Raw genomic sequence first — 26,635 nt, forward strand, 5'->3', positions numbered from 1 at the left:
ACAGAGTATACCTGCGGTCGAGGCGAGCCGTAAGCCGGTAGACGGTTGCTAGGGCTCTCTTTCCCTCCGCGCCACGGTAACAGATGCCGAGGACACACCCGGAAACGAGGAAGAGAGACGGAGGACAAAGGAGCGAGCTCCGTCGGCCGCGAGACCGAGAACAAGCGCCGCGATTGCGGTTCTCTTCATCTGAAGCGGTTTCATCCCGATGGGAATTACTGGTTTAACATCCACGAAGGGATAGAGGAGGATGGAGTGTGCGCGCGTGTGCGTGTGCGTGTGTAGAGGAAGGTGGAGGGGAGGGGGGTGGGAGTGGGGGGGATTTTGACACCACCACTTAGACAGAGCCCGGTGGTTATGTAAAAGGCTCGGCGTGTCAATTAACCGTATTGGGTCGCCGCCCCTCCCAGCCACCGTAGGAAGTGGGCCGGTCCCACACACACGTGGCTCGGCACGGGGGGGGTGGGGGGAGGTTCTCTCACACACACACACACTTGTTTTGGTGACGAGCGCTACTGTATGCAGCCTGCTTCGCACGTGTGATCCGGGTTACTGTGTAATTGTGTGTGTGGTGTGTGTAGATAACGGGGGCGGTTTATGTCCATATGGTTGTTTTGGCATACATGTTTGGTTTCAGATGATGGGGATTAAAAATGATCCAATGGGCTGAGCGTGTGAGATTCAAAGAGGGAGGGAGAGGACGGCGTTGTAGGGATGGGAGCCAAAGCAATGCGTGTATCTGGGTGTTGTTTCAGTGCAGCTTTGAAAGACACTGGAAAGTTGATTTATTTTTTTCTTCTCGGGCTCGGCGCCACTCGGACAAAAGATGCGAAACCCCGCTCGTGCGTCGTCTCTGGTCTCACGTGCATTTGAACTTTTGCACGTAAGCACCAAGTGTACATCTTGCCTGATCGAACATCCTCTCGCGCGCGCGCGCACACACACACCGCGCTGGGCTTTACGGGCGTCTTCTCGCTGCAGGCGATACGCTTGACAGTTCGGCGTAAAGAGACGAGACTCGAGGAGAGGGAGGGAAAAAGAATCGGGCAGTGGGGGCGGGAGACGCGTTGCGTAACAGCAGGGTGGTTTTGACACGAGGTTCAGCCGGATACCGGATCCACCGCGCGGCGGCGGCCGTCTTCAGGTTTGCCCGGTGCGCGTTTTCACGTCCGATATTAGGCAGCAGGGCCGTAGCAAAGAGATTTTAGGAGCACCGAGCTCGTGAGCTAAAGTCCCCCGCCCCCTCTCCCACACACATAAACCCCACCCGGATCGGAAGGTTCTGAATATTTGCGGCACGTATATTGTAAATAAACGTGACTCTGAAGGTGCAGCTCTGTTGAGGAACCGTCAAGTGACATTTGTTCTCGTCTGAATCTAAAGCGTGTCCTCGGTGTGGGATGTTTCACGCGTGGATCTGGGGGGGGGCTTACGGGCGGCAGCACACGGCGTTCCCTTTTTTGGCCGTGCTTCCTCCGACCGCCCACACGCGCTCTCACGCCCCCTCCCCGCTGCATCGGCGCGCCACGCTGCCCACGCCGCTCACTCGTCCAAAGGCTTTGGATTAGCGCCCCGCTCGAGCAGAGCCGACGCGGCCTCCCACCGGTTTGACGCAGCGAGGTTGAAATCGAATATCCGTTCTCAAGTTGTGCCGCGCGACAAAGACGAGGCCTTCCTCTTCGGCACGCAGGCGCACACCTCCCCCGTCGCGCGCAAAGGTAATAGCTGTTTGGTGAGTCAGCAAACGAGCGGCGTCTTGGAACTTTGAAGAAAGACTCTTTTCAAGCAAAAAAAACCCCAAAACAACAACAACAACAACAACAACAACAAAAAAGCCACTCTCCTGTCGGCTGAGTGTGTTTGTGCACGAGTGCCACACTGTGACTTCAGCTCCAGTGAGGTACGCATGGCTAAATCCCTCCCCGCACACAAGTATGACATCCTATTGGCACCACCACACACACTTCCCTAAAGGTACAATAAATAATCAAGACAGCTCCCAGGGCGGTTCGAGGCACAGACACACACCTGCAGAGTTACACACACACACACACACTTTTGACAGCACCTACTGTATGTACACTCAGATTTCCTCCATCTCCTCTTGCTCGCTCGCTCACACACACACACACCATTAAATGTCTCACATGGGAACGGTGAACTCCCAGAGTTCTTATTCGGTAATGGCCATAAATTATCTATTCCCCTTTAGTTTGCTGAAACTCTCCAGTAAAATCCTGTCAGACTTTATTTTTATTTTTTTATTTTTTTTCGTGCCTTCAATTATTAAAGGAGTCAAAAGTGTAAAAATAACAGGCTCGTGTTTAACGGAGACGTTTTCAATTTGAAATAAACGCTGTCGGTTCCACCGGCGGCGCCCTGAGGCTGTTTAGGAACTTGTTTTTGTTGCAGGCTACAAGTGATGTTGATGTGTTGAAATTGATGAAAACATAATAAGTGGATGATTGTCACTGAGAAGACAGATTTGATGTTTATTCAGAACCAGAAGTGCCTTGAAAGTCAACATTTTCTGGTTGAGTCCCCCCCCCCCCCCTCCTCCTTCCACCTCTTTCCTCTCAATAATCATTCAAAGGGATCGTGATAGACTTGCAGGCAATAACAGGCGTCTCTTTCCTTCCCTTTGCTGAGGCAATGGGAAATACTCCAGTGACAGCATTGTTGAGGTTTCTCTCCTCTCCTCCAGCACTTGACTTTACTCTGATTTGAGGGAGAGAGAGGAGAGGGGGAGGGAGGGGGGGGTGGAGGGGTAGGTCGGAGAAGGGAGGGGAGGGGAGGGGAGTGGTGATTGAGCGCAAAGGGGGCAGGACTTTTTCTCTCCGGGTCCTATTAAGAGCAAACTTTGTGTTTTTGTTCTCCAAGTTCAGCTCAGTGCTCTCCAGCCTGCACACAGTTCCTCCTCTGCTGCTCTTTTTGTTTTGTTTTGTTTTTTCTTTCATTTTCAGTTCTTTCCTCAATGGTTTTGTTTGCTTGGCTGTTTTTGCATGGGGGATTTGGACACGGAGAGGATGCGCTTTTTGGAGGAAGAAACACTGAAAGTTGTGTCTTTTGCCGGCCCGGGGTTGTTTTAGTGGATTCGTAGATGGTTTTCGGGTTGGAATGAACAATGGTGCGGCTCCTTGGTGCTGTGGCAGAGGGCGTGCTCCGGTTTCGGCTACTGTTGCTGTGCGTCGTGGAGTTGGAGCTGGGAGCCGGGCTTCCTACTTTCCAGGGTTTCTATCTTCCACCTGCGAGCGGGTCGCTTCTCACACCTGCCCGGAGGACAGACGGGGTGGTGCGGACCATCGACCGGATATACCACGGAGGAGGGAAGGTCGGCTACCTGGTGTACCTGGACGGGAGCCGGTTTCAGCTGGACATGGAGCGCGACGAGTCGCAGCTGTCGCATCACTTCAGCCCCCAGTATGCGCTCGCCGCGACGGGGCAGAGCCCCGCGCCTCTGCAGCGGGAGTGCGTGTACCGCGGGACAGTGAACTCCAAGTCGGAGTCCCTGGCCGTGTTTAACCTCTGCGGAGGGGGTGTCGAGGGCTTCTTCGCCGTGGACCACGCGCGCTACACCGTCACGCCTATCATCAGGGCGAAGGGCCACGAGCACGACGTGCGCGCCCTGCAGGACAAGGACGCGGAGAGCGCGCTCCACGCGTTCACGCGCGAAAGTTTCAGCTTCGAAGCCGCGAGCGAAGGGCGCGAGAGCTGCGGGACGCGCGACGGGCGCAGGGGACGCAGAGATGCGGGGGGCAAACGCCGGCGCGGAGGTCGCGGGAAGGGGAGACGGGCCAGAGAGGGGGTCGCCGCGGAAAGCGAAGATGAGCGCGGCGCGCGCGGGCGGACGCGGCGGAGTCAGTCGGCCAAAGCCACCGCTCCGGAGCCGGTCGCGCCGCGGCGCAAGAGATCGGTGTCTCGCGCCAGGCACGTGGAGCTGCTCCTGGTGGCCGACGAGACCATGAGCAAGAAATACGGCAAGGACTTGAACCACTATTTGCTCACACTGGCTTCGATCGCCTCCAAGTTGTACGGGCACGCCAGCATCGAGAACCCCATCCGGCTGACGGTGGTGAAAGTGTCCGCGGTCACGGAGAAGGAGAAGGGGCTGGAGGTGTCCAAGAACGCCGCGGCGACACTGAAGAGCTTCTGCAAGTGGCAGAACCAGCAAAACCCGCTGGACGACGACCACCAGCACCACCACGACGCCGCCATCCTCTTCACCAGGCAGGTAAACAAAGTCCCCTCGTTTTTGACGACGCGCTTCCACCTGCGCGCCGCGAGGATCTGGGTCCGCCCGCCTTCCCACTCCGGGGAGGGGAGACGGCTCAGAGATGCCAAGGCAGCGGAGTGACGCCACGGTTTGTTTTGATTTTGCGGTGCACGCGGTGGCAGCTGGTTTACAGTAACTAAGCACTCGGCACATAAGAAGCGGGGTGGCCCGCTGTGAAAAAAATAACACGCAGCGTAATCGTTGACACGCGCTGCATTTGAAATATGTAACGGCTTAATTGGACTCGGAGCCCGCAGGTGCTCATTTTGGCTCATTTGAAGAAGACGAGGTTCTGCTTCCCAAACGGTCCACCCTTTCAGCGCGCGTTTTCTTTTTTCCGATCTACGTTTTGCCCCTATCCTCCCTTATTGGCCGAACGTTGCGCGCGTAACGCAGCAGGGTCGGTGAAACGGCCATAAAAATTAAAAAAAACTATTTTCTGCGCCTGGTGTTTTTCTGGGCAGGCTCTCGTGTCTCCAGCCTCCCCCTCCCAGTCCCCCGACAGGCCGAAAGCCTCAGAGTCTGTGATCTGAGGCGCGCAGCCGCGTCCAGGGACGCACGCACGCACATTCTTCCCAGGGTAGGAGGTTTGAAATCAGCTGCTGGGTGCATGGCAGAAATCTCCCAGAAAAAGCGCTCTCTCTCTCTCTCTCTGAAGAGCTTCTGCAAGTGCTCTCTCTCTCTCTCTCTCTCTCTCTCTCTCTCTCTCTCTCTCTCTCTCTCCCCCCCACACACACCCGAAGCAGCACTTAATTAGGTTGTCATCCCAGTCTTGCACTTGCAACACCCCCCCCTCTCGCTCTCTCTCTCATCACTCCAGTCTGCACATTTTTTCCCAGTTACTTTTCCAGCGTCTTGTCAGCTGGTGCAGGGAGCTGTCAGAAAAACAAACATCCACCCCGCGAGAAGCCGTACGTTTACCGAGACCACACTCGTCCATCCCTTCTTTCACCATCCCTTTCTCTCTCCCCCACCCTCCCTCTTCCTCCTCCTTCCTTCGCTGCCCGGTCCAAAGCCGCAGGGCTGTGCATTTTTCACCTCTCCGGGTGTGGCTTCATAGTTCACTGGTTAACTCCAGTTGAGGTGTCAGATATCTTCCCCTTGGATTGCGGTGTATTCAAGTCACGCAAGCGCTCGTCAAAAGAACAAAGGGCGTGACCTCGGATCTCCCGCGCTCGCGCGTAGTCGGCAAAGGCGGCCGGCCCGCGGCTCCTCGGTAACCCTGACGCCGCTACGTCTGCACAGGCGTGCCTGAGAGAGCCCGGGCGGGAAGAGGTGGCATCCCATCAGGTCGGGCAGGGTGGGAAGACTGAGTGGGGGGGAGAAGAAAGTTGCCAAATTGTCATCGGAGAACCGTGTGTTTCACGAAAGGCTGATATGTACCTTAACAACATCAGTCGGCTCTCGATCGGTCTCGGCTGTCGCGGCAGTTGCATTATTCAGAAAGCTGCCGCCAGACGTTCTTTCACACGCATCTCACCTTCACTGTTGAACCCGGAGGTCAGGCTGCGGATTTAACCTGTCGCCGGCGGGTGTATTCGCCCGCTACGGCTCCCGTAACTCGGTACAGACTCCTATGAAACATTATCAGGCGGGCTCTCTGTTCCCTCTGTTCCATATATGTTCTATCCCTGTTCTCTCTCTGTTCTATCTCTTTCCCCTCTGTTCCGTCTCTGTTCCCTCTCTGTTCCCTCTTTGTTCCATCTCTGTTCCATATATGTTCTATCCCTGTTCTCTCTCTGTTCTATCTCTTTCCCCTCTATGTTCCCTCTCTGTTCCGTCTGTTCCCTCTCTGTTCCCTCTCTGTTCCATCTCTGTTCTATCTCTTTTCCCTCTCTGTTCCATCTCTGTTCTCTCTCTGTTCTATCGCTTTCCCCTCTATGTTCCCTCTCTGTTCCGTCTCTGTTCCCTCTCTGTTCCATCTCTGTTCTATCTCTTTTCCCTCTCTGTTCCATCTCTGTTCCATCTCTGTTCTATCTCTGTTCCCTCTCTGTTCCCTCTTTGTTCCATCTCTGTTCTATCTCTGTTCCATCTCTGTTCTCTCTATGTTCCATCTCTTTTCCCTCTTTGTTCCATCTCTGTTCTATCTCTGTTCCATCTCTGTTCTCTCTATGTTCCATCTCTGTTCTATCTCTGTTCCCTCTCTGTTCCCTCTTTGTTCCATCTCTGTTCTATCTCTGTTCCATCTCTGTTCCCTCTCTGTTCCATCTCTGTTCTATCTCTGTTCTATCTCTTTTCCCTCTCTGTTCCATCTCTGTTCCATCTCTGTTCTATCTCTGTTCCATCTCTGTTCCCTCTCTGTTCCCTCTCTGTTCTCTCTCTGTTCCATCTCTGTTCTATCTCTGTTCCCTCTCTGTTTTCCTTCTCTGTTCTCTCTATGTTCCATCTCTTTTCCCTCTTTGTTCCATCTCTGTTCTCTCTCTGTTCTGTCTCTGTTCTATCTCTTTTCCTTCTCTGTTCTCTCTCTGTTCCATCTCTGTTCCCTCTCTGTTCCCTCTCTGTTCTCTCTCTGTTCCATCTCTGTTCCATCTCTGTTCTCTCTCTGTTCCATCTCTGTTCCCTCTCTGTTCCATCTCTGTTCCCTCTCTGTTCCATCTCTGTTCTCTCTCTGATCCATCTCTGTTCTCTCTCTGATCCATCTCTGTTCTCTCTCTGATCCATCTCTGTTCTCTCTCTGATCCATCTCTGTTCCCTCTTTGTTCTCTCTCTGATCTATCTCTGTTCCATCTCTGTTCCATCTCTGATCCATCTCTGTTCCCTCTCTGTTGTGCTTTGCTGTGCGTTTAGTTTTGCGCACGAGGTGCAGGGAGGTGTTTTCTCAGGGAAATAACTGGTAGCGGATGGAGTTGTACAACAAGTCATCTCCCGCGTGTGAATCGGGAGCGACCGGGGAGGCAGATGACGTTCATGGTGGCTTTCCGAAGTAGAAGCGAAGCTCGGAGCGACCGCGGAGGCAGAGCGGTCCTTTGTTCCCGGACGGGAGGACTGAGTCGGAGGGAACCGGCCTCTTTGCGGTCGGGTCCAATTACTCCCAACACCCCGCGGCTGCAGCGAGCTGACCCGTGCGCGGGTGCCACCCGGTCCCACGCACACCGGCACCGGAACAAAACAACGGGTACATTGAGGGGACACTCGTGCCCCGTGCGCGCGCGCACCGGGAACATGAAGCGTTAGACGCGGCCGTGTCGCCGCGGGCCTGGACGGCGGCAGACAAAGCCCCGCTTGTACCGTGACCCGAGCCGCGGAGACATACGGGCATAGTGTTCGCGGTTCGATTCCTTTCGCTTCAAATATTAGGACGGACGTCGCCGGCGATACCGAGGTACAGTTCTCATCGGGACGGCGGCCGCAGGCCGCGCGGCGACATAGACGCGGCGCGTACCCGTACGCCGTCCCGTTTCCTCCACGCAGTTATGCGACTCGGCCTCCGGCGACGCGCGTACAGCTCTCCCTCTCGCCTTTATCTGTCCTCCTCCTCTCCCTGCGTCCACACAACATGTACGAGTGTACATTTCCCAGCCCTCGCCCCCGTCACAGCTACTCCCTCTATTTGCTTTAAAGCTTCTGGATATTTCACACGCGCTCCGCTCGGTCCGGGCGACGGCTCTCGGGTCCCGAACCCTCGGCCGAGGCCCCGGAGACGCCGGTCTGGCCCCCGTAGCGACAGGCGAGCCTCGGCCTCTTTGCGCCGCGACGCATCAGCGACTCCCCGTCGACGCGACCGCGGCCTGAAGTTTCCTCCGCGCGCCGACCTCGGGCACCGGCCGGCGTGCCAATTCGTTTTGGATAGCGAAACTTTGGATTTTTGGATTACGCGATCAGTCCGTTTTTCTTATTGTCATTAATCTGCCACTCTGATCTGGACTTTTCCATCCTAACCGGGCGTCGCGGAAACGTTATGGATGTCGGGGAGACGGCACTTTTGTGAGCGGCAGCGGGTCTCGCAGAGCGAGCTCAACTCTCTGCAAGAGGAGCTGCTGCGTGTGCGTGTGTATGTCTGGGTCTGGCCGGCTGTTTGTTTAACACAAGTCTTGGCTTAGATCGCAAGTGGTCTTGTACCACACACACACACACACACACACACACACACACACACACACACACACACACACACACACACACACACACACACACACTGTAAGCACGGCTCTGATCTCCTCCTGACCTTCCCAACCAGCTCGCCACCTGTTCTGCTGTTATTTCTGCCAATATTACTGTAACTCCTTGTTCTCGCGGTCCTTCTCTTTAATTTCCGGCAATCCTCCATCCTTTCGCCTGAAGTCTGATCCCTCCATTTATTTCTCTTTCCGTCCCTCCCTCTTTTTCTCGTCGCTCGTCCGTCGGAGGCCGACAAGACAAATTGAGGAACAGACTTAGCGGGGGGAAGGAGTAAATAAATGGTGGATGTGAGTTTTGGGGTTACGCGGGGTATTATTTCTACGTCGCTATTTAAATGGAGATTCCGTTTTTTTCAGCCGCGCGTTTCCCGTTGTGCCAACGAAAGCCGTGTATGCAACAGAGCGAAAGAAAAAGAGCCCGGGAGGAGACGCGTGGGTAAATATATGAAACGGTTCGAGGCGTAAAGAGCACGGGAAAGAGAAAGAGGCAAAATACGAAGCGAAACCGTCCGCTCCAAATAAATAGTTTTCGAGCGAGGTAAGGGGGAAAAAAAACCTCCCTCTCGGTAACCACCCGCGCGGCCGGATGCGGCCTTTCTTTGCTTCTGGTGTATCCGTCGGACAGAAGTCAAAAGGGAGGACTCTGTAGGCGTGAGCGTCCGGTCGCATTGACAAACGCTCCGTATGTTGTCCCTAAATGGACTATATTATAGTTATCTGCGCGCGTGTGTGTGTGTGTGTGTGTGTGTGTGTGTGTGTGTGTGTGTGTGTGTGTGTGTGTGTGTGTGTGTGTGTGTGTGTGTGTGTGTTGGTTGGTCCCACCCAGTCAAGTCACGTGTGCGAGTGCAGAACACAGGGCAGTTTGTTCCAAAGCGATCGGGCCGGAACGGGTAACCTCCCCCCCTCCCCCTCCCCGCGGCGCCGCTCGCACACGAGCCAGCAGGCCTGTCAGCCCCACTTGACATGACGATTCATCCTCTCCACGGGATTTGTGTGCGCGTGCGTGTGCGTGTCTTCGAGCTGAGCGTACCTTTGCAGCGTCGTCGTGCGTTTGCACGGGCCCACGTGGAGGCGCGCGTGCGCACCCGACGCGGCGGTTACGATCGGGCGATGGATCGGGGCGGCCCGGGGCCTCGTCTGCACGGACACGTGCGGGAATCAAAACAACGATCGATACTCTGCGCTCAGGCGCCCGGCCGAGGGGCGGACAGAGACGATTTAAAAAAGAAAAGATGGCGAGGACCGTGTGACGGCCGTAGTCCGGCCCCCTACACTCCCGAAACGCGATGACAGCTTTGGGGAAAGTTATTAAAAAAATAAAAAAAAAGTCATTATGTTTTAGGAGGCGGGTGGCGGGAAAGAAGAACGTAGAAGGAAAGTGAGAATGTGGAAACGCCTTCGTTCAAAGGAGTTTGTGTTCGTTGGGCTTCAGACGTTTCTGTTTTGGATCAGGCGTGGATTAAAGCGTGCCGGTCTTCCCTCCATCCAGGACCTCTGCGGCCACCACTCCTGCGACACCCTGGGCATGGCGGACGTCGGCACCATCTGCTCTCCGGAGAGAAGCTGCGCCGTCATCGAGGACGACGGGCTTCACGCCGCATTTACTGTCGCGCATGAGATAGGTAGGCATGGATACACACACACACACACACACACACACACACACACACACGCCGAGGCAAAACAGGCCAGGGCACACACACCTGTCAGCACATTTCTCTCCCTGATGACTATCACCGGAGGGAGCGTTGTCTGATATTTGCACCCGATAGCGTTTGCCCTCGGCGTGTTTACTTTAGTTTTTCAGGCGAGTCCTGGCGTTTCTGGCGTTACTGACATTCTGCTCATTGCGCGGTCGCGATGCGACCCGCTGTAAAATGTCCTTCATCAGGTCACCTGCTCGGTTTGTCCCACGACGACTCCAAGTTCTGCGAGGAGCGCTTCGGAGTCAACAGCGACAAGCGGCTCATGTCGTCCATCCTCACCTCCATCGACGCCTCCAAACCCTGGAGCCGCTGCACCTCGGCGACCATCACCGACTTCTTCGACGACGGCAACGGTGAGCGTGGAGCCGTAAAGACGGGGGGGGGGGTCGGCAAAGCGTCTTTAACAGCGAGAACCTTCCCCGGCCAACGGAAGTTGTACATCGTACATCGCGTTCCCGTGTCATCCGGCGACCTCGTAAACACCGTATTCTTTCTTCTCCTCCCCCCTCCCCCCGCAGCCGAGTGTCTCCTGGACTCCCCCCGCCAGCCTCTCCTCGGCCCCGAGGAGCTCCCGGGGCAGAGCTACGACGCCGCGCGCCAGTGTCGCCTGGCCTTCGGCCCCGAGTACACGGTCTGCCCGGGTATGGACGTGTGCTCTCGCCTGTGGTGCGCCGTGATCCGCCAGGGACAGATGGTGTGTCTGACCAAGAAGCTGCCGGCGGTGGAGGGAACGCCCTGCGGGAAGGGACGCATCTGCCTGCAGGGGAAGTGCGTGGACAAGACCCGCAAGAAGCACTACTCGGTAAGAGGGGGGGGACGGGAATACGGTAAAGGACGCGGGAGACGGAAGGCGTTTGTCACGGGAGAGCATAAAAAAAAGGGACTAACGTCAGAAATAGATTTCTTTTAATAGCTCCAAAACGGATATTTTAAGAGTTCCTTTTCACATTGTACAAATGTATTTTTGGGGAGACAAAGGGAAAACAGAATAAGGGTCACGTACAGCGCACGGGGGCGCTATTAAGAAAGTAGACGGAGGCACTTAACGAGAAGAAAATGTGACCTTGTTTACTGCTTTATTTCCCGCGCGCCACTTCTGATCTGTCCTATTTGTTGTCTGGGTTTTTTTTCGTTGTTCGAACGGGATCTAAATCGAATTTGGCCTTAACGAGTTAAAGGACTAAATCTGCTCTCGGCAGGCTGTCGACGTATCGGGGGAGGCGGGGGGGGGGAGAGAGAAGAGAGAGAAGAGAGCTCGAGTGGGGAATGGGGGGGGGGGGGGGGGGGAGGGAGGAAGAATATTTCCTTTGTGTTTATTTGTCACATGACATTCGACGAGCCCGACTCGGCGCTTGGCAGGCGGCGGCGTGCGTGGACGCGGCCCAAGTTCAGACTCGCTTCGTGTTCGTCGCCTCGGACAACGAGCCCCCCTCCCCCCCCCCCCCCCACACACACACACACGCACACTCTTACTCCGTGGTAGTCTTCAGGATCTTTTGACCTCTCCATATTTCTTGCAGTGCGATTGCAGATGAAATAGCTTTTACTGTGGAAAAACAAAAAGTTCAAGCGCTATTAAAGAGTCAGGACGGAAAAGCTGTTTCCAAAGAGGGTTACAAAATCATCGACCTCGTCTCATAAAACGTTAAACGGTACTTGCGCAGACATTTTCATCCACTAGTTGGAAAAAGAAAAAGACGACGAAAAAACCCCAATAATAAGTATGTTACCTGAAGAATTGGTGTGGGGTGGGGGGTCGGGGGGAGAGCATGTGAGCTGAACCACAGATCCTGCTCTGTCGGGCTAATGAGTGGCTTTCGACAGACTGTAGTTACTATCACATGAGGATAATCTCCTTCTATTTCTGTCTTTCGTGTCTTGTTTCTTTTCCACACCGCAATGAATGCCACATTTTTCCGTTTAACAGATCTCTCTCCAGAGGGCTTTTCCCGTGACAGGCGGCCCGGCCCGGCCCGGCCCGGCCCGGCAACCGCTCGCAACGTGTCGGATAAGCGCTAATTGTTCCCTCTCATCTCCTTTCATGTTTTTTCCTCTCTTTCCTTTCCCCTCATCCCTCTCTACCGTCCGATCTCCCCTCCGCTGTCATTTCGGCCGTCCCTTACATCCTCTTTCATCTTCCCTCTCCTCTCCACTCCTCTCCTCCCCCCTCACCTTCCCCTTCTCCCCCTCCCAGGCCTCCAACCACGGCAGCTGGAGTTCTTGGGGTCCTTGGGGTCTGTGCTCCAGAACTTGCGGAGGCGGCGTGCAGTTTGCCCAGCGTCTGTGCAACAACCCGCCGCCACGGAACAACGGGCGCTACTGCATGGGGAAGAGAGCCGTCTATCGGTCCTGCAACGTCACGCCGTGCCCGGCGTCGAGTGAGTGCGACGATCGCGGAAGTACAACGGGTCGACGTACGGTACCGAATACATTTCAAACCTTTCCGAATGCAACTTTTGTCCAGGTAAGAGTTTCCGCCAGGAGCAGTGCGAGGTGCGAAACGGTCCTCAGACGGATCCGAAGGGGGTGAAGACCTTTGTGGAGTGGGTGCCCAAGTACGCGGGAGTTCTCCCCAAAGACGTGTGCAAGTTAACCTGCCGAGCAAAAGGAACCGGATACTACGTGGTGTTCTCTCAGAGGGTGAGCGACTTAGACGACAGAGATGCAGAGTATTTAACGAGGGGAAAGTCAACAACGAGTATCTGTACGTACGTATATATGTATGTGTACATATGTGTGTATGTATGTATATATATGCATGTATATACATATGTACATATGTATGTATGTATGCATGTACGTATGTATGTATGCATGTGTACATATGTATGTATTTATGTATGTATGCATGCATATAGATATGTTCATATGTATGTATGCATGTATGTGTACATACGTATGTAATGCACGCATGTGTGTATGTACATGTGTACATATGTATGTACATGTGTATGTATGTATGTTTATGTGTGTATGTATGCATGCATGTATGTATGTATGTGTGTACGTATGTATGTATGTGTGTATGTACGTATGTATGTACGTATGTACGTAGGTGTGTATGTACGTATGTATGTATGTATGCATGTAGGTATGTATGTGTGTATGTACGTACATATGTATGTAGGTATGTATGTACGTGTGTATGTATGTAGGTATGTATGTATGTAGGTATGTATGTAGGTACGTATGTATGTGTGTATGTACGTATGTATGTAGGTATGTATGTATGTGTGTATGTAGGTATGTATGTACGTGTGTGTGTATGTATGTGTGTATGTACGTATGTATGTATGTATGCATGTAGGTATGTGTGTCTGTGTATGTATGTATGTATGTATGCATGTAGGTATGTGTGTCTGTGTATGTATGTATGTATGCATGTAGGTATGTGTGTCTGTGTATGTATGTACGTATGTATGTGTGTATGTACGTAGGTATGTAGGTCTGTATGTAGGTAGGTATGTATGTACGTATGTATGTACATATGTATGTAGGTAGGTATGTATGTGCGTATGTATGTACATATGTATGTACGTATGTATGTGTGTATGTACATAGGTATGTAGGTATGTATGTAGGTATGTAGGTAGGTAGGTAGGTAGGTCGGTCGGTAGGTATGTATGTACGTATGTATGTGTGTATGTACGTATGTATGTAGGTAGGTAGGTATGTATGTATGTACGTAGGTATGTATGTATGTATGTATGTATGTACATATGTATGTAGGTATGTATGTATGCATGCATGCATGCATATACATATGTACATATGTATGTATGTATGTGTACATATGTATGTAATGCACGCATGTGTGTATGTACATGTGTACATATGTATGTACATGTGTATGTATGTATGTTTATGTGTGTATGTATGTAGGTATGTATGTAGGTACATATGTATGTAGGTATGTATGTATGCATGTATGTGTGTATGTACGTACATATGTATGTATGTACGTGTGTATGTATGTAGGTATGTATGTAGGTACATATGTATGTAGGTATGTATGTATGTAGGTAGGTATGTATGTGTGTATGTACGTATGTATGTATGTACGTATGTATGTACGTATGTATGTAGGTATGTATGTATGTGTGTGTATGTACGTATGTATGTATGTAGGTAGGTAGGTAGGTATGTATGTGTGTATGTACGTATGTATGTACATATGTATGTATGTACGTGTGTATGTATGTACGTATGTATGTGTGTATGTACGTAGGTATGTAGGTAGGTAGGTAGGTAGGTATGTATGTATGTACATATGTATGTAGGTATGTATTTGTGTATGTATGTACATATGTATGTACGTATGTATGTACATATGTAGGTAGGTATGTACGTATGTATGTGTATGTACGTATGTAGGTAGGTTGGTAGGTAGGTATGTATGTATGTACGTATGTATGTAGGTACGTATGTATGTGTGTATGTACGTATGTATGTAGGTATGTATGTACGTATGTATGTAGGTACGTATGTATGTGTGTATGTACGTATGTATGTACGTATGTATGTATGTATGTAGGTATGTGTGTATGTATGTACGTATGCATCATCGGCTACAAACTAGATAGTCTGGAAAAGGTGGTGGAGAGGAGGACGCTGATCAAACTATTGTCCATCTTGGATAATCCTGTCCACCCTCTCAACCGCCTGCTCCAGGGACAGCGGAGCACTTTCTCTAAAAGATTCCTCCAGCTCCGCTGTCACAAGGACAGATACAGGAGATCATTCCTGCCCACTGCCATAAGACTTTACAATAACTCACCTCTGGCAAAATCCATCACAGTACAAAAACACTGTTGACTGTGTTTCTTGGCTGCTTGTATATTGTATGTATATTATATATATAGATATATACTGTACTGTATGTATATATATATATATATATATATATATATATATATATATATATATATATGTTGACTGTGTTTATTGGTTTGTTGTATATAATATATATAGATATTTAATGTACTGTATATATACACTGTATGTACTGTGCATTTTATATTTTATATTTATATTTTTTATTTTATTGCTTTTCTATTATATTATTCTATTCTATTATTATTTTATTCTATTGTTTCTATTATTGCTCCTGTATGTATGCTGCTGTGGCGAAAAAATTTCCCCTCGGGGATTAATAAAGTATATACCTACCTACCTACATACCTACCTACCTACCTATGTACGTATGTATGTAGGTAGGTATGTAGGTATGTGTATGTACGTATGTATGTAGGTATGTATGTAGGTATGTAGGTATGTGTGTGTGTATGTACGTATGTATGTACATATGTATGTAGGTATGTATGTATGTAGGTAGGTAGGTATGTATGTACGTATGTATGTAGGTATGTAGGTAGGTATGTATGGACGTATGTATGTAGGTATGTATGTATGTATGTAGGTATGTATGTATGTAGGTAGGTATGTATGTACGTATGTATGTAGGTATGTATGTATGTATGTAGGTATGTATGTATGTATGTATGTAGGTATGTATGTATGTAGGTAGGTATGTATGTACATATGTATGTAGGTATGTATGTATGTAGGTATGTGTGTATGTATGTATGTATGTAGGTAGGTAGGTAGGTACGTATGTATGTATGTATGTACATATGTATGTATGTATGTATGTGTGTATGTATGTACATATGTATGTACGTATGTATGTACGTACATCTAACGGTGACACTGCGTTCAGGTGGCGGATGGAACCGAGTGCCGTCCTTACAGCAGCTCGGTGTGCGTGAAGGGGAAATGCGTACGGACGGGCTGCGACGGCATCATCGGCTCCAAGCTGCAGTTTGACAAGTGTGGCGTATGCGGAGGCGACAGCACCGGATGTATACGTGTGGTGGGAAACTTCACCAAGAAGAGGTGAGAACCAAACAAACGTGGACTTTGCATTGTCGCGCACCCTCGCACGCAGACGTTTGTGTAAATGCACCAGAGACGGTAAAGTGTGGCGAGTTTGCGCAGGTGAGGAATTAGAGCAAAAATACGGGCATGGTCGCGGCGTTCATTGCGCATATCCCGACTCTTTTAACAGTGGTTTTCGACAGACCACATACGTGCGAGGAGCTGATCTGACCCCTCTTTTGATTTCTCTCCCGCCAAACAGTAAAGGCTACACCGAGGTCGTGAAGATCCCCGCGGGCTCCACTCACGTCAAGGTTCGTCAGCACAAGGCCAAGGACCAGACCCGCTACACCGCCTACCTGGCCCTCCGACGGCCCAACGGCGAGTACCTCCTCAACGGCAAGTTCATGATCTCCACCTCCGAGACGATCATCCCGCTCAACGGCTCCGTGCTGAACTACAGCGGCTGGAGCCAGAGGGACGAGTGGATCCACAGCGTGGGCCCCGGGGCTCTCCTAGAAGCCCTGGCGGTCCAGATTCTAGCTACGGACGGCAAAAAGCCCCTCGACGTCCGTTACAGCTTCTTCGCGCCCCGCCGGACGCCCCCTCTCGTCCCCGATCGGAAGCGGACCTCGCACGGCGCCGCGACGCCGTCGGCCGCGACGAGGACCGCCGCTACCGCCGCTACGTCTCCCTCCGCCACGTCTCCCTCCGCTCCGGTCCCGGGGCGACCCACGACTCCGGGTCCCCCGACCCCGGCCCCGGGGCCCCAGTGGGTAACGGGACCTTGGATGATTTGTTCGAGGACTTGCGACACCGGCTGGCAGAGTCGGACGGTGCAGTGCAAAGACCGGGACGGGAAACTGTCTAAGGGCTGCGCGCTGGGCACTCGTCCCTCCGCTTTCAAACACTGTCTGGCGAAGAAATGTTGAGGCGGCGGGAGAGGAAGTGACTTTCAGAAAACAATCGGTAGGAAGACGTTGTAATCCGCACATCCGATAAAGGTCTCGAGCGCCGGACGAATTGAAGACGTAGAACCCGGGACGGGACCGCGAACTTTGGCGGACGGCGCCCGGAACCCGGAGACGCAAAACGACTCGGAGGCAGACCGGCACGGAGGTACCCGACGACGACGACAACGACGACGAGTATCGCCCCGGCACAGCGAAGGACTGAAGTCGCACGTTATTTCCACGCGGACGATAAGCGATCGCGCAGCGCCGCGCTCGCCGTGTCTTTTCGTCGTTTATCGCGCGTTTGCGTTGTAATCGCTGCGGGAATTCGGAAGCGACGCCTCTTTCCGTCTTTTGTCACCAGCGCGGAAGCAGTCGCTATTTATCTCGTTATCGTTTCCGCAACCGCCACGCCGTCTCCCGCGCCTCTCGGCGTTTCCGTCGCCGAGCGGCTCGCGAGATTCGGCGGAAGGACGCGGAAACGCTCGATGGACCTCGGGGTCTTAGGAAAAGTAACGAAAAGCAACGGCGACGGAGAAAAGCTCTTTTGGACTAACGGGACCGGGCGCGGCCTTTCGTGCCGATAGGCCGGTCCCGGAGCGCGGCGGAAGACAAAGGCTTACTTTGTCCGGCTCGGGTCGGCACCCGACCCGCCGGGGTAATTGCACGTTCCGGTCGGCCGCCGTCGCAGTCGGGCCAAAAAAAAAACAACAGCGCAGAGCGGACGCGGCGAAAAGCCGGCGCGGAGTAGTTTGTCGCGGACCGGTTCCGCAGAACGGCAGCCGTATTAAATTGCGGTCCGCCGTCCCAAATGCGACGCGGCGGGCCGAGCGCTCGCGGCGCCCGTGCCGCGTAGGTCCCGGTGCGATTCCGGGCCAACCGGACCTTCGCGGCACGGATACGCGCTCGCACCTCAAACACGTACGACGCGTACCGCCGACGTGCGTTTTCGTCGTCCGCCAGCGTCGTCGCTCACGACTTCCACTCGTATCAATCAATCGTTACGCCGGTGCCGGGAGGACGGTTGTCGGTCCATATCTGTCCGCGTCGTCCGTTTAGGACTTGCAATTCAAGTCTGTCTCCATTCTTTTTCTTACTCGTTCGTTGTACGTCCTGTGTTTGCAAAATGAGTTTGTTTTTGTTTGTTTTTTTAACGCCGACGGGTGGACTCGGCCGCAGCGCATCAATTGCGATTGTGTCACGAAATGGTCCATTAGGGTGCAGAGAAAATACTATTTAAAAACGCCCATTTAAATATTGCCACCAAAAAACGTATTACTTGATAAACAATGCCACAGTTGGGGTTAGAGGGTCTTATTGGTTCGTCCAAAAAGAAAAGATCAAAACGGACCTCGATTTGCCTCCGTGTCAACGCTAAGCTCAGCTAACGGGCTGCCAGCTGAAGGGCACGTACGAGTGTGGGATCGACGTCCTCAACTAACTCGCAGCAAGAAAGTCTTATTTCCCTAAATGCGGAAATACTCGTCGAAGCAGAAACACCATCGTCATATATATGACCTTTATTTAACCAGGTAAAATCAATTGAGAACCAATTCTCATTTACAATGATGACCTGTCAACACAGTCCACACACAGTCGACGCTACTTTCTAGCAGGCCGGTCCTTTAATAATCTCCGCCCAAACTCCTAATATCCTATTTGGGTTTTTATTGTTTTAAATCACCTTTAATTGTACGATTTATTTCAGGGATTCGGTGTCAACGTTCCTCGAGACAAAGTTTCTTTTGGGGAAACCGTACGAACGACGGTTATCGCCGGTATCCCCCGAGCAGGGAGAGGGACCCGCTCGCACTCCGAAAACGCTCCCGTCTGCTCCCCTCGCACGTTCGGAGGTGTCGAAACGACGTCGACGTGTCTGTACAGCGAATAGATGTCATATTGTGCCTTCGTATTCAACCGTATTGGCACGTTGAAAAGAACCGTCATTTACACCGATTTGGAGTATTTCAGATTTCCCCTCCTCCTCGCCGAACGACAGAAACACAGCACTGAACTTGTAATTTATTGTTTGTACAACTGGTATGTGTGAATAAAAAAAAACCAACGCGATGAGTTTTATTTATTATAGTGATTTTGTATCAAATTACTATTTAATTTAGGAATACGACTGTGCAGAATCCTTCCTTTGTAAGAATATAGTGTTTTTCTTTTTCTAGTCATCCACATGAATATATGTATATAAAATCTATATATTTAAATACGTCTGCGTCTGTGTCATTACTTTGGCGGCGGCGTCGGTCGACGACGCGCGTACGGCAAAGTCGAAGCGGCAGAGAGGAGAAACCGAGCGCGGCGACGCCAAGCGGTAAAGTAAAGCGTCGTTACCCGAAGCGAAATGTATTTCAAGCCCGAGTAAAACAAATACAATGTCGGGCGACCATAAAGGAAATGGACGCGTTCCATCACGCAAAGTACAGTACGTCCCGTCGCCAGCTCGCGTCGTATTGGATTAATTTTTTTAACAAAAGGAAGAAAAATAAGAAAGTACGGCTTCGCTTTTGTCAGGGTAGTTTTGACTATTGAAAACCTGGCGGGTCGGGAGGTCACGTCACGATTTAAGTTTCAGATTTCACTTCCTCCGGTTTAAACGGCGAGCCTCGGTCAAACGGAGTATGTTGTTTTTCACAGACACTTAGCGAGAGGATGTAACCGGAGGAGACGGACGGGACGGACCATCTGGACCCAAAAAAACCCGGCCGAGCAGAACTTGTAATATGTAGTGTTTGTTTGTTTGTTTTTGAAATCCAGAAACGAATATTAACGTGGGACAATGTTTCGCGGCTTCCAATGTCACCCGTTTTTTTTTTTTTTTTATCATGAACCGTGACCCCTTGACCTGCCGCCTGAAGCACAGTGGGCACGGTGACGTTACTGCAGGGTTACAGGCTGCCTCGCAGCTGTACTGCAAGGCAAGTGTTGTGCAAGGTCGCCACCTGCCGGCCACGCTCGTGCAGTCGCGCTGCGTCTCCGCAGCGGTCAGGAGACAAGCGGCTGCCATCTACTGGAAAAGGAGGAAGTTACACGTTTGTTCGTCGTCGTGACCTGTTGCTTTTAAGGTGGACCGGGAAGGTGATCTGTAACCTTCGCAGACTCATCGGTGATGTTTGCTTCTGAATTGTCAAGGAGGGAATTATTGCCGGCGAGGTGTCATTTACTGTGGGACGTTTTGATACTTTGGGCCAGGTTTAATCGCCGGGGATGTAAATAAAAGATATCGGCGTTGAATTTAGTATGGAAATAGTGAAGGTGATTTTCTTTGGCTGTTCCCGAACAATCGGACCAATACAAATGTTGACACTTGCTGCGAATGACGTTTCGCTCTCTCGCGGTGCACTGTCGAAAGTGCCGTTGATAAGAAAACGTGCGCTTTCGCCAGATAATTTTGGAATAAAAATCCATTCGTAAACTGTTCCCGTCTCTACAGGAGAGGCGGAGGTGTCCGCGCGGGCGGGGGGGGGAAAGCCGGAGGACAGGGGCTCCGCCTGCCTCGGCCGGAGCGCGGAGTCAGCCCGCCGAAGGAGCCGCTCCACCTTAAGACCTCAGCGGCCCCTCTCCTCTCCCTCTCCCCGGGGAGCTGAACCGCGCACCACAGCCGGCTTGGCACCGCGGAGGTGAGTACGGCTCCCGGAGCCCGGGCCAGCGCGATACGGTTACCGTTCCCGACCTTCCCTTCTCGAGTTGCACCGACACTACAACACTGCTGCACATCAGCCGCCGCCGCAATAGGCTGAAGTTTAGTCGACGTTACGCAGCTTCGTAAAGGAGAAAGAAAGAAAGGAGAAAGTAGCGCGCTCAGAGCGCGGCGCGTCGGCGACCAAAGTCAGAGGTTCGGTGTGTGCGTTTTGGATACTCGTATCGTAAGCGTGTGTAGACTAATTGGACGCGTACGGCGTTTTGCGTGAAATGATTGACAACGCCGAGTGATGTCATCTATTGAGGAAGGGTAATACGAGGGGCTGCGACAACTCTCGTGACAGACGAGCGCGAAGCGAAGAAGAAAAAGTTGCTCTGCCCAAAGCTCCCCATCCTCCGCAATGATTGATTATTAATGGCAACGCTCCAGGTCTGCGGTGCGTGTTCGTTGCGCACGGGATCAAAGGGCCCCGAAGAAAGGGGTGGTCCCGGGTAATCTAGGGGGATATATAGGAGGGACCGGCTCTGTTCTGACTGCGAGGCAAGAGCAGCGAACAGACTAGACGGGCCAGCAGAGCAGAGAACCTGCCCCCGAACTCGAAGCTAGGGCGTGTTGAGTTTCGGAGAGAGGCAGAGAGACAGAGACCTGTTGGAATTTACTGGCGAGTTCGACTTTCGTCTTTTATTTTCACGTAACGAGAGTTTTTTTTTATTTAGTTTTTTTTTTTGGTCCTCGTTGTTGCTTCTGCAACAAGTCAGACCCGCACCTAACTTTAAACGAGTTTTGCACTGGATTTGATCCCTTTTTTTTTTTTTTTTCTTTTTTTAGATTTGTACGCGCGTGCGTAATTTTGGGGAGAGTTTCGTGGAAGTTGAAAGACTTTGTTTGTAGCTCGTAGTGGGAACTGTTTTTTTTTTGGAAAGGATTTATTGTGTGTAGAAACTTGATTTCAGCATTTCTTTTTCCACTTGTCGGATTTGCCCGTTTATACGATGTGGTTTTTTCACGTTTCCGTCGGCGTAATAGCCGCTCTGTGCGTCGGCGCGGCGCGCGGCGCCTGGGAGGAGAGCGCGTTCGTTCCGGTCAGATTGGACCCGGCGGCCCGGTCCGAGAGCGAAACGGAACCGCGGCGGACGCTCTCCGCCGAGGAGAGGGAGAAGGAGGCGGAGACGAGGGTGTACCGGTTGGACGTATTTGGCAAGCGGTTGCTGTTGCGGCTCGAGCCCGACCAGACCTTCTTGGCGCCGGGTTTTGTGTTCCACGTCGCGGGGAGTCCCGCGTCCGAACCGACTCGGGAAGCCAAGAGCGGAGCCGAGCCGGGCTGTTTCTTCTCGGGCACGGTGAACGGAGAGGAGCACTCCGCCGCCGCGCTCAACCTGTGTCACGGACTCAGGGGCGGATTGTACTTTCAGGGCGAAGAGTACTTCATTCAGCCCCTCAACGCGAGCGACTACCTGGGCGGCGACCAGGACGTCCACGCGATTCGCCGGAGAGCCCGCGCGGCTGCGGCCGAGGAGGGTAGCACCAAGTGCGGGGTCAACGAGGACGAGGAGAAGGTGCCAAAGAATCTGGAAAAAGAAGGCAGTCGCGGAGCCGCCAACGCAGAGCCGACAGGTAATACTTTGCACGTTTGAGCCATTTGTTTTTGGACGCGTTTTGACGCTGAAGTTGTCAGACCGGCGTCCATAAAAGAGCGCGCGAAGAAAGGCGAATTGAAATGCCGCGTAGTCTATGATAGTAGTATAGTAGTATAGTATTGTAGTACAGTCCGACTATTGACTCGATCTGCCTGGCGCTTAATCCAAACGAGCAAAGATTCCGGTCGATAGAAACACCCGCAGACCGCAGTGCGGGCAGTGCACAGACTGCTGTCAGCCGGAACCGTTCTCGCGCCAGAGTTGCACAGCGTGCGCAATGCGCTCTGCTACCTTTTGACAGCGCTGTCAGCGCCGTACCGAGGGAAAGGGAGGGGAGGAAAAAGAGGCGGTGGGGTGAGGGAGGAAGGGGATGAGAGGGGGAAGGGGGGGGGGGACCCGAGCCGAGCCGGAGGGGTCGGGGCCAGCCAGAGCCCGGCAGCGCCGATACGCGTAAACTCGCCTCCTGGTACAACTCGCACCGGCAGACATTTTTCACCCAGAGAGGATTTTCTCCCCTCGCCTCTTTCCTCACTCGCATAATTTTCCACGGAGAAGGTCATTTTAGGAATGCGGACCCCCGAGGAGGAGGAGGAGGAGGAGCCGCCGAGTCACGGCAGCCGGCCGCTCTGGGCCTGACCGCTCTGCCTCTCTCTCTCTCCCCCCTCAGGTCATCGGAGGACCCGGCGTTTCGTGTCCACCCCTCGCTACCTGGAGATCATGCTGGTGGCCGACCAGTCCATGGCCGAGTTCCACGGCGCGGGGCTCAAGCCGTACCTTTTGACCATCATGGCGGTGGCGTCCCGCCTCTACCGCCACCCAAGCATCCACAACTCCATCAGCCTGGCGGTGGTGAAGCTGCTGGTGGTGTACGAGGAGGAGCGAGGGCCTCGGGTGTCGTCCAACGCCGCCGTGACCCTCCGCAACTTCTGCCAGTGGCAGCGCCAGCACAACCCTCCGAGCGACCGGCACCCCGAGCACTACGACACGGCCGTGCTCTTCACGAGGACGGTAAGCGGGAGCGGGAAAATAAGCGGGAGGTGGAGAGGGGGAGCGAAACGAAACGGGCGGGGAGACTGACGCGTCGTCGTTTGCTCTTCGGCCGTCTCGTCAGGACCTGTGCGGCGCCCACTCCTGCGACACTTTGGGGATGGCGGACGTCGGCACGGTGTGCGACCCGGACAGGAGCTGCTCGATCATCGAAGACGACGGACTGCAGGCGGCGTTCACGGTGGCGCACGAACTGGGTGAGTAGAAGAAAAAGCAGGTCCTCGCGGGTCGGGGACGTTGTTTAAAAAAAAAAAACGGCTTTAAAAGCAGCGTTACTTGACTCCCGTCCTCCAGGCCACGTCTTCAACATGCCTCACGACGACGCCCAGCTTTGCTCCGGGATCAACGGTGACCACTGGGGTTCCCACATGATGGCCTCCACCCTGTCCAACCTGGACCAGCAGGAGCCGTGGTCCCCTTGCTCCGCCCTCACGGTCACCACCTTCCTGGACAACGGCCACGGCCAGTGTCTGCTGGACAAGCCGGTCGAGCCTCAGCCGCTCCCGCGGCCCCTCCCCGGGACGGCGTACGACGCGGACCGGCAGTGCCGTCTGACCTTCGGCGACGACTCCCAGCACTGCCGGGATGTGAGCACCACGTGCGCGGCTCTGTGGTGCACCGTGACCACGTCCAACGGTCTGCTGGTGTGTCAGACCAAGAACTTCCCGTGGGCCGACGGGACGCCGTGCGGGGGCGACGACGACGAGGACTACTGCCTGGCCGGACGGTGTCTCACGAAGAGCCAGGCCGCCCAACACCAGGTAGGAAAGCCGGGCCGAAAGCGTCGGACTCGGGACCTCCCGCGACCTCCCGCGACTCTGACGTTTGACGCCGGACTCTTGATGTTTTCAGACTCCCGTCGACGGCGGCTGGGGCGCGTGGGGCCCCTGGGGCGACTGCTCCGGGACCTGCGGCGGAGGAGTGCGCTATTCCTTCCGCGCCTGCGACAACCCTTTGCCTAAGAACGGCGGCGAGTACTGCGAGGGCAAAAGGATCCAGTATCGCTCGTGTAACACGGAAGCCTGCCCCGACGCCAACGGTAAGGGGACTCGGGTCGGGGATCGGGCGGGCGGGCGGAGGGACTTTCAAAACGTGACCTCTCCGCGTCTCTCTTTCTTTCTTTCTCAGGCCTGTCGTTCCGCGAGGAGCAGTGTCTGGCTCACAACGACATGTCCGCTCGAGTGTCGCTGGGTTCGGGCGAGGGCGTGGAGTGGGTGCCCAAGTACGCCGGAGTTTCGCCCAAAGACCGCTGCAAGCTGGTGTGCCGGGCCAAGGGAACGGGATACTTCTTCGTCCTTAAGTCTAAGGTGAGAGTCGCCGGAAAAGCGGGCGGCGGGTACTCGGGAGACTCGGGACGGCCCGGACCGTTACGTAAGCAAGCCTCGCCCCGACCGAACTCTTGGGTTTCCCTCCGCAGGTAGCCGACGGCACGCCCTGCAGCCCGGATTCCACCTCCGTTTGCGTCCAAGGCCAGTGCGTGAAGGCCGGGTGCGATCGCGTCATCGGCTCTAACCGGCGCTTCGACAAGTGCGGCGTGTGCGGCGGAGACGGGTCCGCGTGCAGGAAAGCGTCAGGCTCTCTGGAGCGTTCCAGGTAAATACGACGGCAATGTGTTTTTTGTGTTTAATTTGGTAAATATTGTTTAATATATATACTAATCGAGCAGAGTCGGACCTCCGTCCTTCTCTCCTTTTCAGGCCCGGTTACCAGGACGTCGTGACCATCCCCGCCGGCGCCACCCACCTGGACGTGAAGCAACGGGGTCCGGGCAACGGCCGTCACGACAACAGCTACCTGGCGGTGCGTCGCCAGGACGGAACCTATCTGCTGAACGGCGATTACAAACTGATGACCACGGAGACGGACATCGCCCTTCGAGGGGCTCTGTTGAGGTACAGCGGGTCCTCCGCCACCCTGGAGCGCATCCGAAGCTTCGCCCCGCTCCCCGAGGCGCTCACCGTCCAGGTGCTGTCTGTAGGGGAATCCCCGAGGCCCCGCGTCAAGTACAGCTACTTCGCCCCGAGGCCCGACGGCGACGGAGGGCGCCGGCAGTCCATCAACGCCATCCGAGAGGCGGGCGGAGCCGAGTGGACCCTGCGGGAGTGGGGCCCCTGTTCCCAGACCTGCGGGGGAGGCGCGCAGCAGAGAGAGGTGCTGTGCCTGGACCCCCGGGGACGTCCCTCCGGGGACTGCCCCGAGGAGCTGCGCCCTTCGGCCTCGCGGCCCTGCGCCTCCCGGCCCTGCCCCTCCTGGCTCCTCGGAGAATGGTCGGCGTGTTCCAAGACCTGCGGCCGAGGCTTCCGCAAGCGTCCGCTGCGCTGCGTCGGGCGCGACGGGCGCGCGCTGACCCACGACGCCTGCGACCCCAAAGACCGGCCGCGGCCCCTGCTGGAACTGTGCAATCGGAGCGCCTGCTGAGGGCCGCCGCGGGATATTCGGCCGGTCCCGACATCCCTAAGAAATTGTTAATACGCGTATACCGTGTTTGTCCAAGCTGGGCTGGACGGACATCGCAGAGCATATAAAGAAATGAAAGAAGAATAGTCGACTCGCTCACCCCATCAGGTATGGAAAGAGAGAGGGAAAAAAAAAAAGGAGAGTTCATTGTGTTCATGCTCAAACTTCAGTCCACGTTTATTTATCACAAACCTGAAGCACTTCATCTACGTTTATGCCAGCGGCACATTATAGCACCCGGTTTCTGTAAAAGCCTCAGTACGCCATATTTTGTCTCGTAGCCATATCTTGCCCTCGTCCGCGCGGCCATTCGACGAGGGAACTCTTCAAAGACCAAAGAGGAGCGAGTGTGCGCGAATTTGTGTGTGTGTGTGTGTGTGTGTGTGTGTGTGTGTCTGCGGAGACCTAAAGAGGGACTTGTCTCCTGCTACTACTTCATAAGTAAGTCTCTCCCGCCTTCTGTGAAGGCACTTTTGGTTTGTCATCCTTTTTGTACAGAATATGCAAACTTTATTTATTTTTGTACAGCCTGTTAAATATAATCATGTGGCTTTGTTTTTTTTTTTTTTTAATAATATTTTTTATTTGTTATTGAGATCACAGAAGGAAGTAGAAAATATAGAGTATTTATACAGTGTTTATATATATATATATATATATATATGTATATATATATACATGTATGTATATATGTGGTTCTAGGTTCATGAATAAAGTATCACATTGACTCGGGGGGGGGGGGGGGGGGGGGGGGGGGGGGGGGGGGGGGGGGGGGGGGGGGGGGGGGGGGGGGGGGGGGGGGGGGGGGGGGGGGGGGGGGGGGGGGGGGGGGGGGGGGGGGGGGGGGGGGGGGGGGGGGGGGGGGGGGGGGGGGGGGGGGGGGGGGGGGGGGGGGGGGGGGGGGGGGGGGGG

General features: G+C 53.7%; 3 protein-coding genes across 3 annotated transcripts in view; all 3 read left to right on the forward strand.

The window, feature by feature from the left end:
• Window positions 1–9,960, forward strand: part of LOC138620835 (sodium- and chloride-dependent GABA transporter 2-like) — a 162,257-nt gene extending 152,297 nt beyond the window's left edge. The window contains exon 16 of the mRNA XM_069698415.1: window positions 9,881–9,960. The gene's annotated coding sequence lies outside the window, so the exon portion shown is untranslated. The remainder of the gene's footprint in view (window positions 1–9,880) is intronic.
• LOC138620833 (A disintegrin and metalloproteinase with thrombospondin motifs 5) lies at window positions 2,811–16,989 on the forward strand. The gene is made up of 8 exons (XM_069698409.1): window positions 2,811–4,231; window positions 9,881–10,013; window positions 10,283–10,450; window positions 10,616–10,899; window positions 12,292–12,475; window positions 12,562–12,737; window positions 15,817–15,992; window positions 16,237–16,989. The coding sequence occupies exons 1-8, from the start codon at window positions 3,125–3,127 to the stop codon at window positions 16,904–16,906; spliced, it is 2,898 nt and encodes a 965-aa protein (XP_069554510.1). The 5' UTR covers window positions 2,811–3,124; the 3' UTR covers window positions 16,907–16,989.
• Window positions 16,990–21,496: 4,507 nt separating this feature from the next.
• adamts1 (ADAM metallopeptidase with thrombospondin type 1 motif, 1) lies at window positions 21,497–25,698 on the forward strand. Its single transcript, XM_069698421.1, has 8 exons — window positions 21,497–22,196; window positions 22,887–23,227; window positions 23,331–23,463; window positions 23,561–24,027; window positions 24,119–24,305; window positions 24,395–24,573; window positions 24,684–24,859; window positions 24,964–25,698. The coding sequence occupies exons 1-8, from the start codon at window positions 21,575–21,577 to the stop codon at window positions 25,682–25,684; spliced, it is 2,826 nt and encodes a 941-aa protein (XP_069554522.1). The 5' UTR covers window positions 21,497–21,574; the 3' UTR covers window positions 25,685–25,698.
• Window positions 25,699–26,635: the final 937 nt, after the last annotated feature.

This window comes from Brachyistius frenatus, unplaced genomic scaffold (assembly GCF_029030835.1).
Source record: "Brachyistius frenatus isolate BFR_SWC_R1_liver_20210118 unplaced genomic scaffold, ASM2903083v1 Contig_26, whole genome shotgun sequence".
Lineage (NCBI taxonomy): Eukaryota > Metazoa > Chordata > Actinopteri > Embiotocidae > Brachyistius > Brachyistius frenatus.

Bases quoted from the DNA above. Each gene is read 5' to 3' on its own strand.
- LOC138620833 (XM_069698409.1), top strand. From the start codon at position 3,125: ATGGTGCGGCTCCTTGGTGCTGTGGCAGAGGGCGTGCTCCGGTTTCGG. The intron at 4,232-9,880 runs GTAAACAAAGTC...CCCTCCATCCAG, and splicing joins CCATCCTCTTCACCAGGCAG to GACCTCTGCGGCCACCACTC. The intron at 10,900-12,291 runs GTAAGAGGGGGG...TCCCCCTCCCAG, and splicing joins CCCGCAAGAAGCACTACTCG to GCCTCCAACCACGGCAGCTG.
- adamts1 (XM_069698421.1), top strand. From the start codon at position 21,575: ATGTGGTTTTTTCACGTTTCCGTCGGCGTAATAGCCGCTCTGTGCGTC. The intron at 24,028-24,118 runs GTAGGAAAGCCG...TGATGTTTTCAG, and splicing joins GCCAGGCCGCCCAACACCAG to ACTCCCGTCGACGGCGGCTG. The intron at 24,574-24,683 runs GTGAGAGTCGCC...TTCCCTCCGCAG, and splicing joins TCTTCGTCCTTAAGTCTAAG to GTAGCCGACGGCACGCCCTG.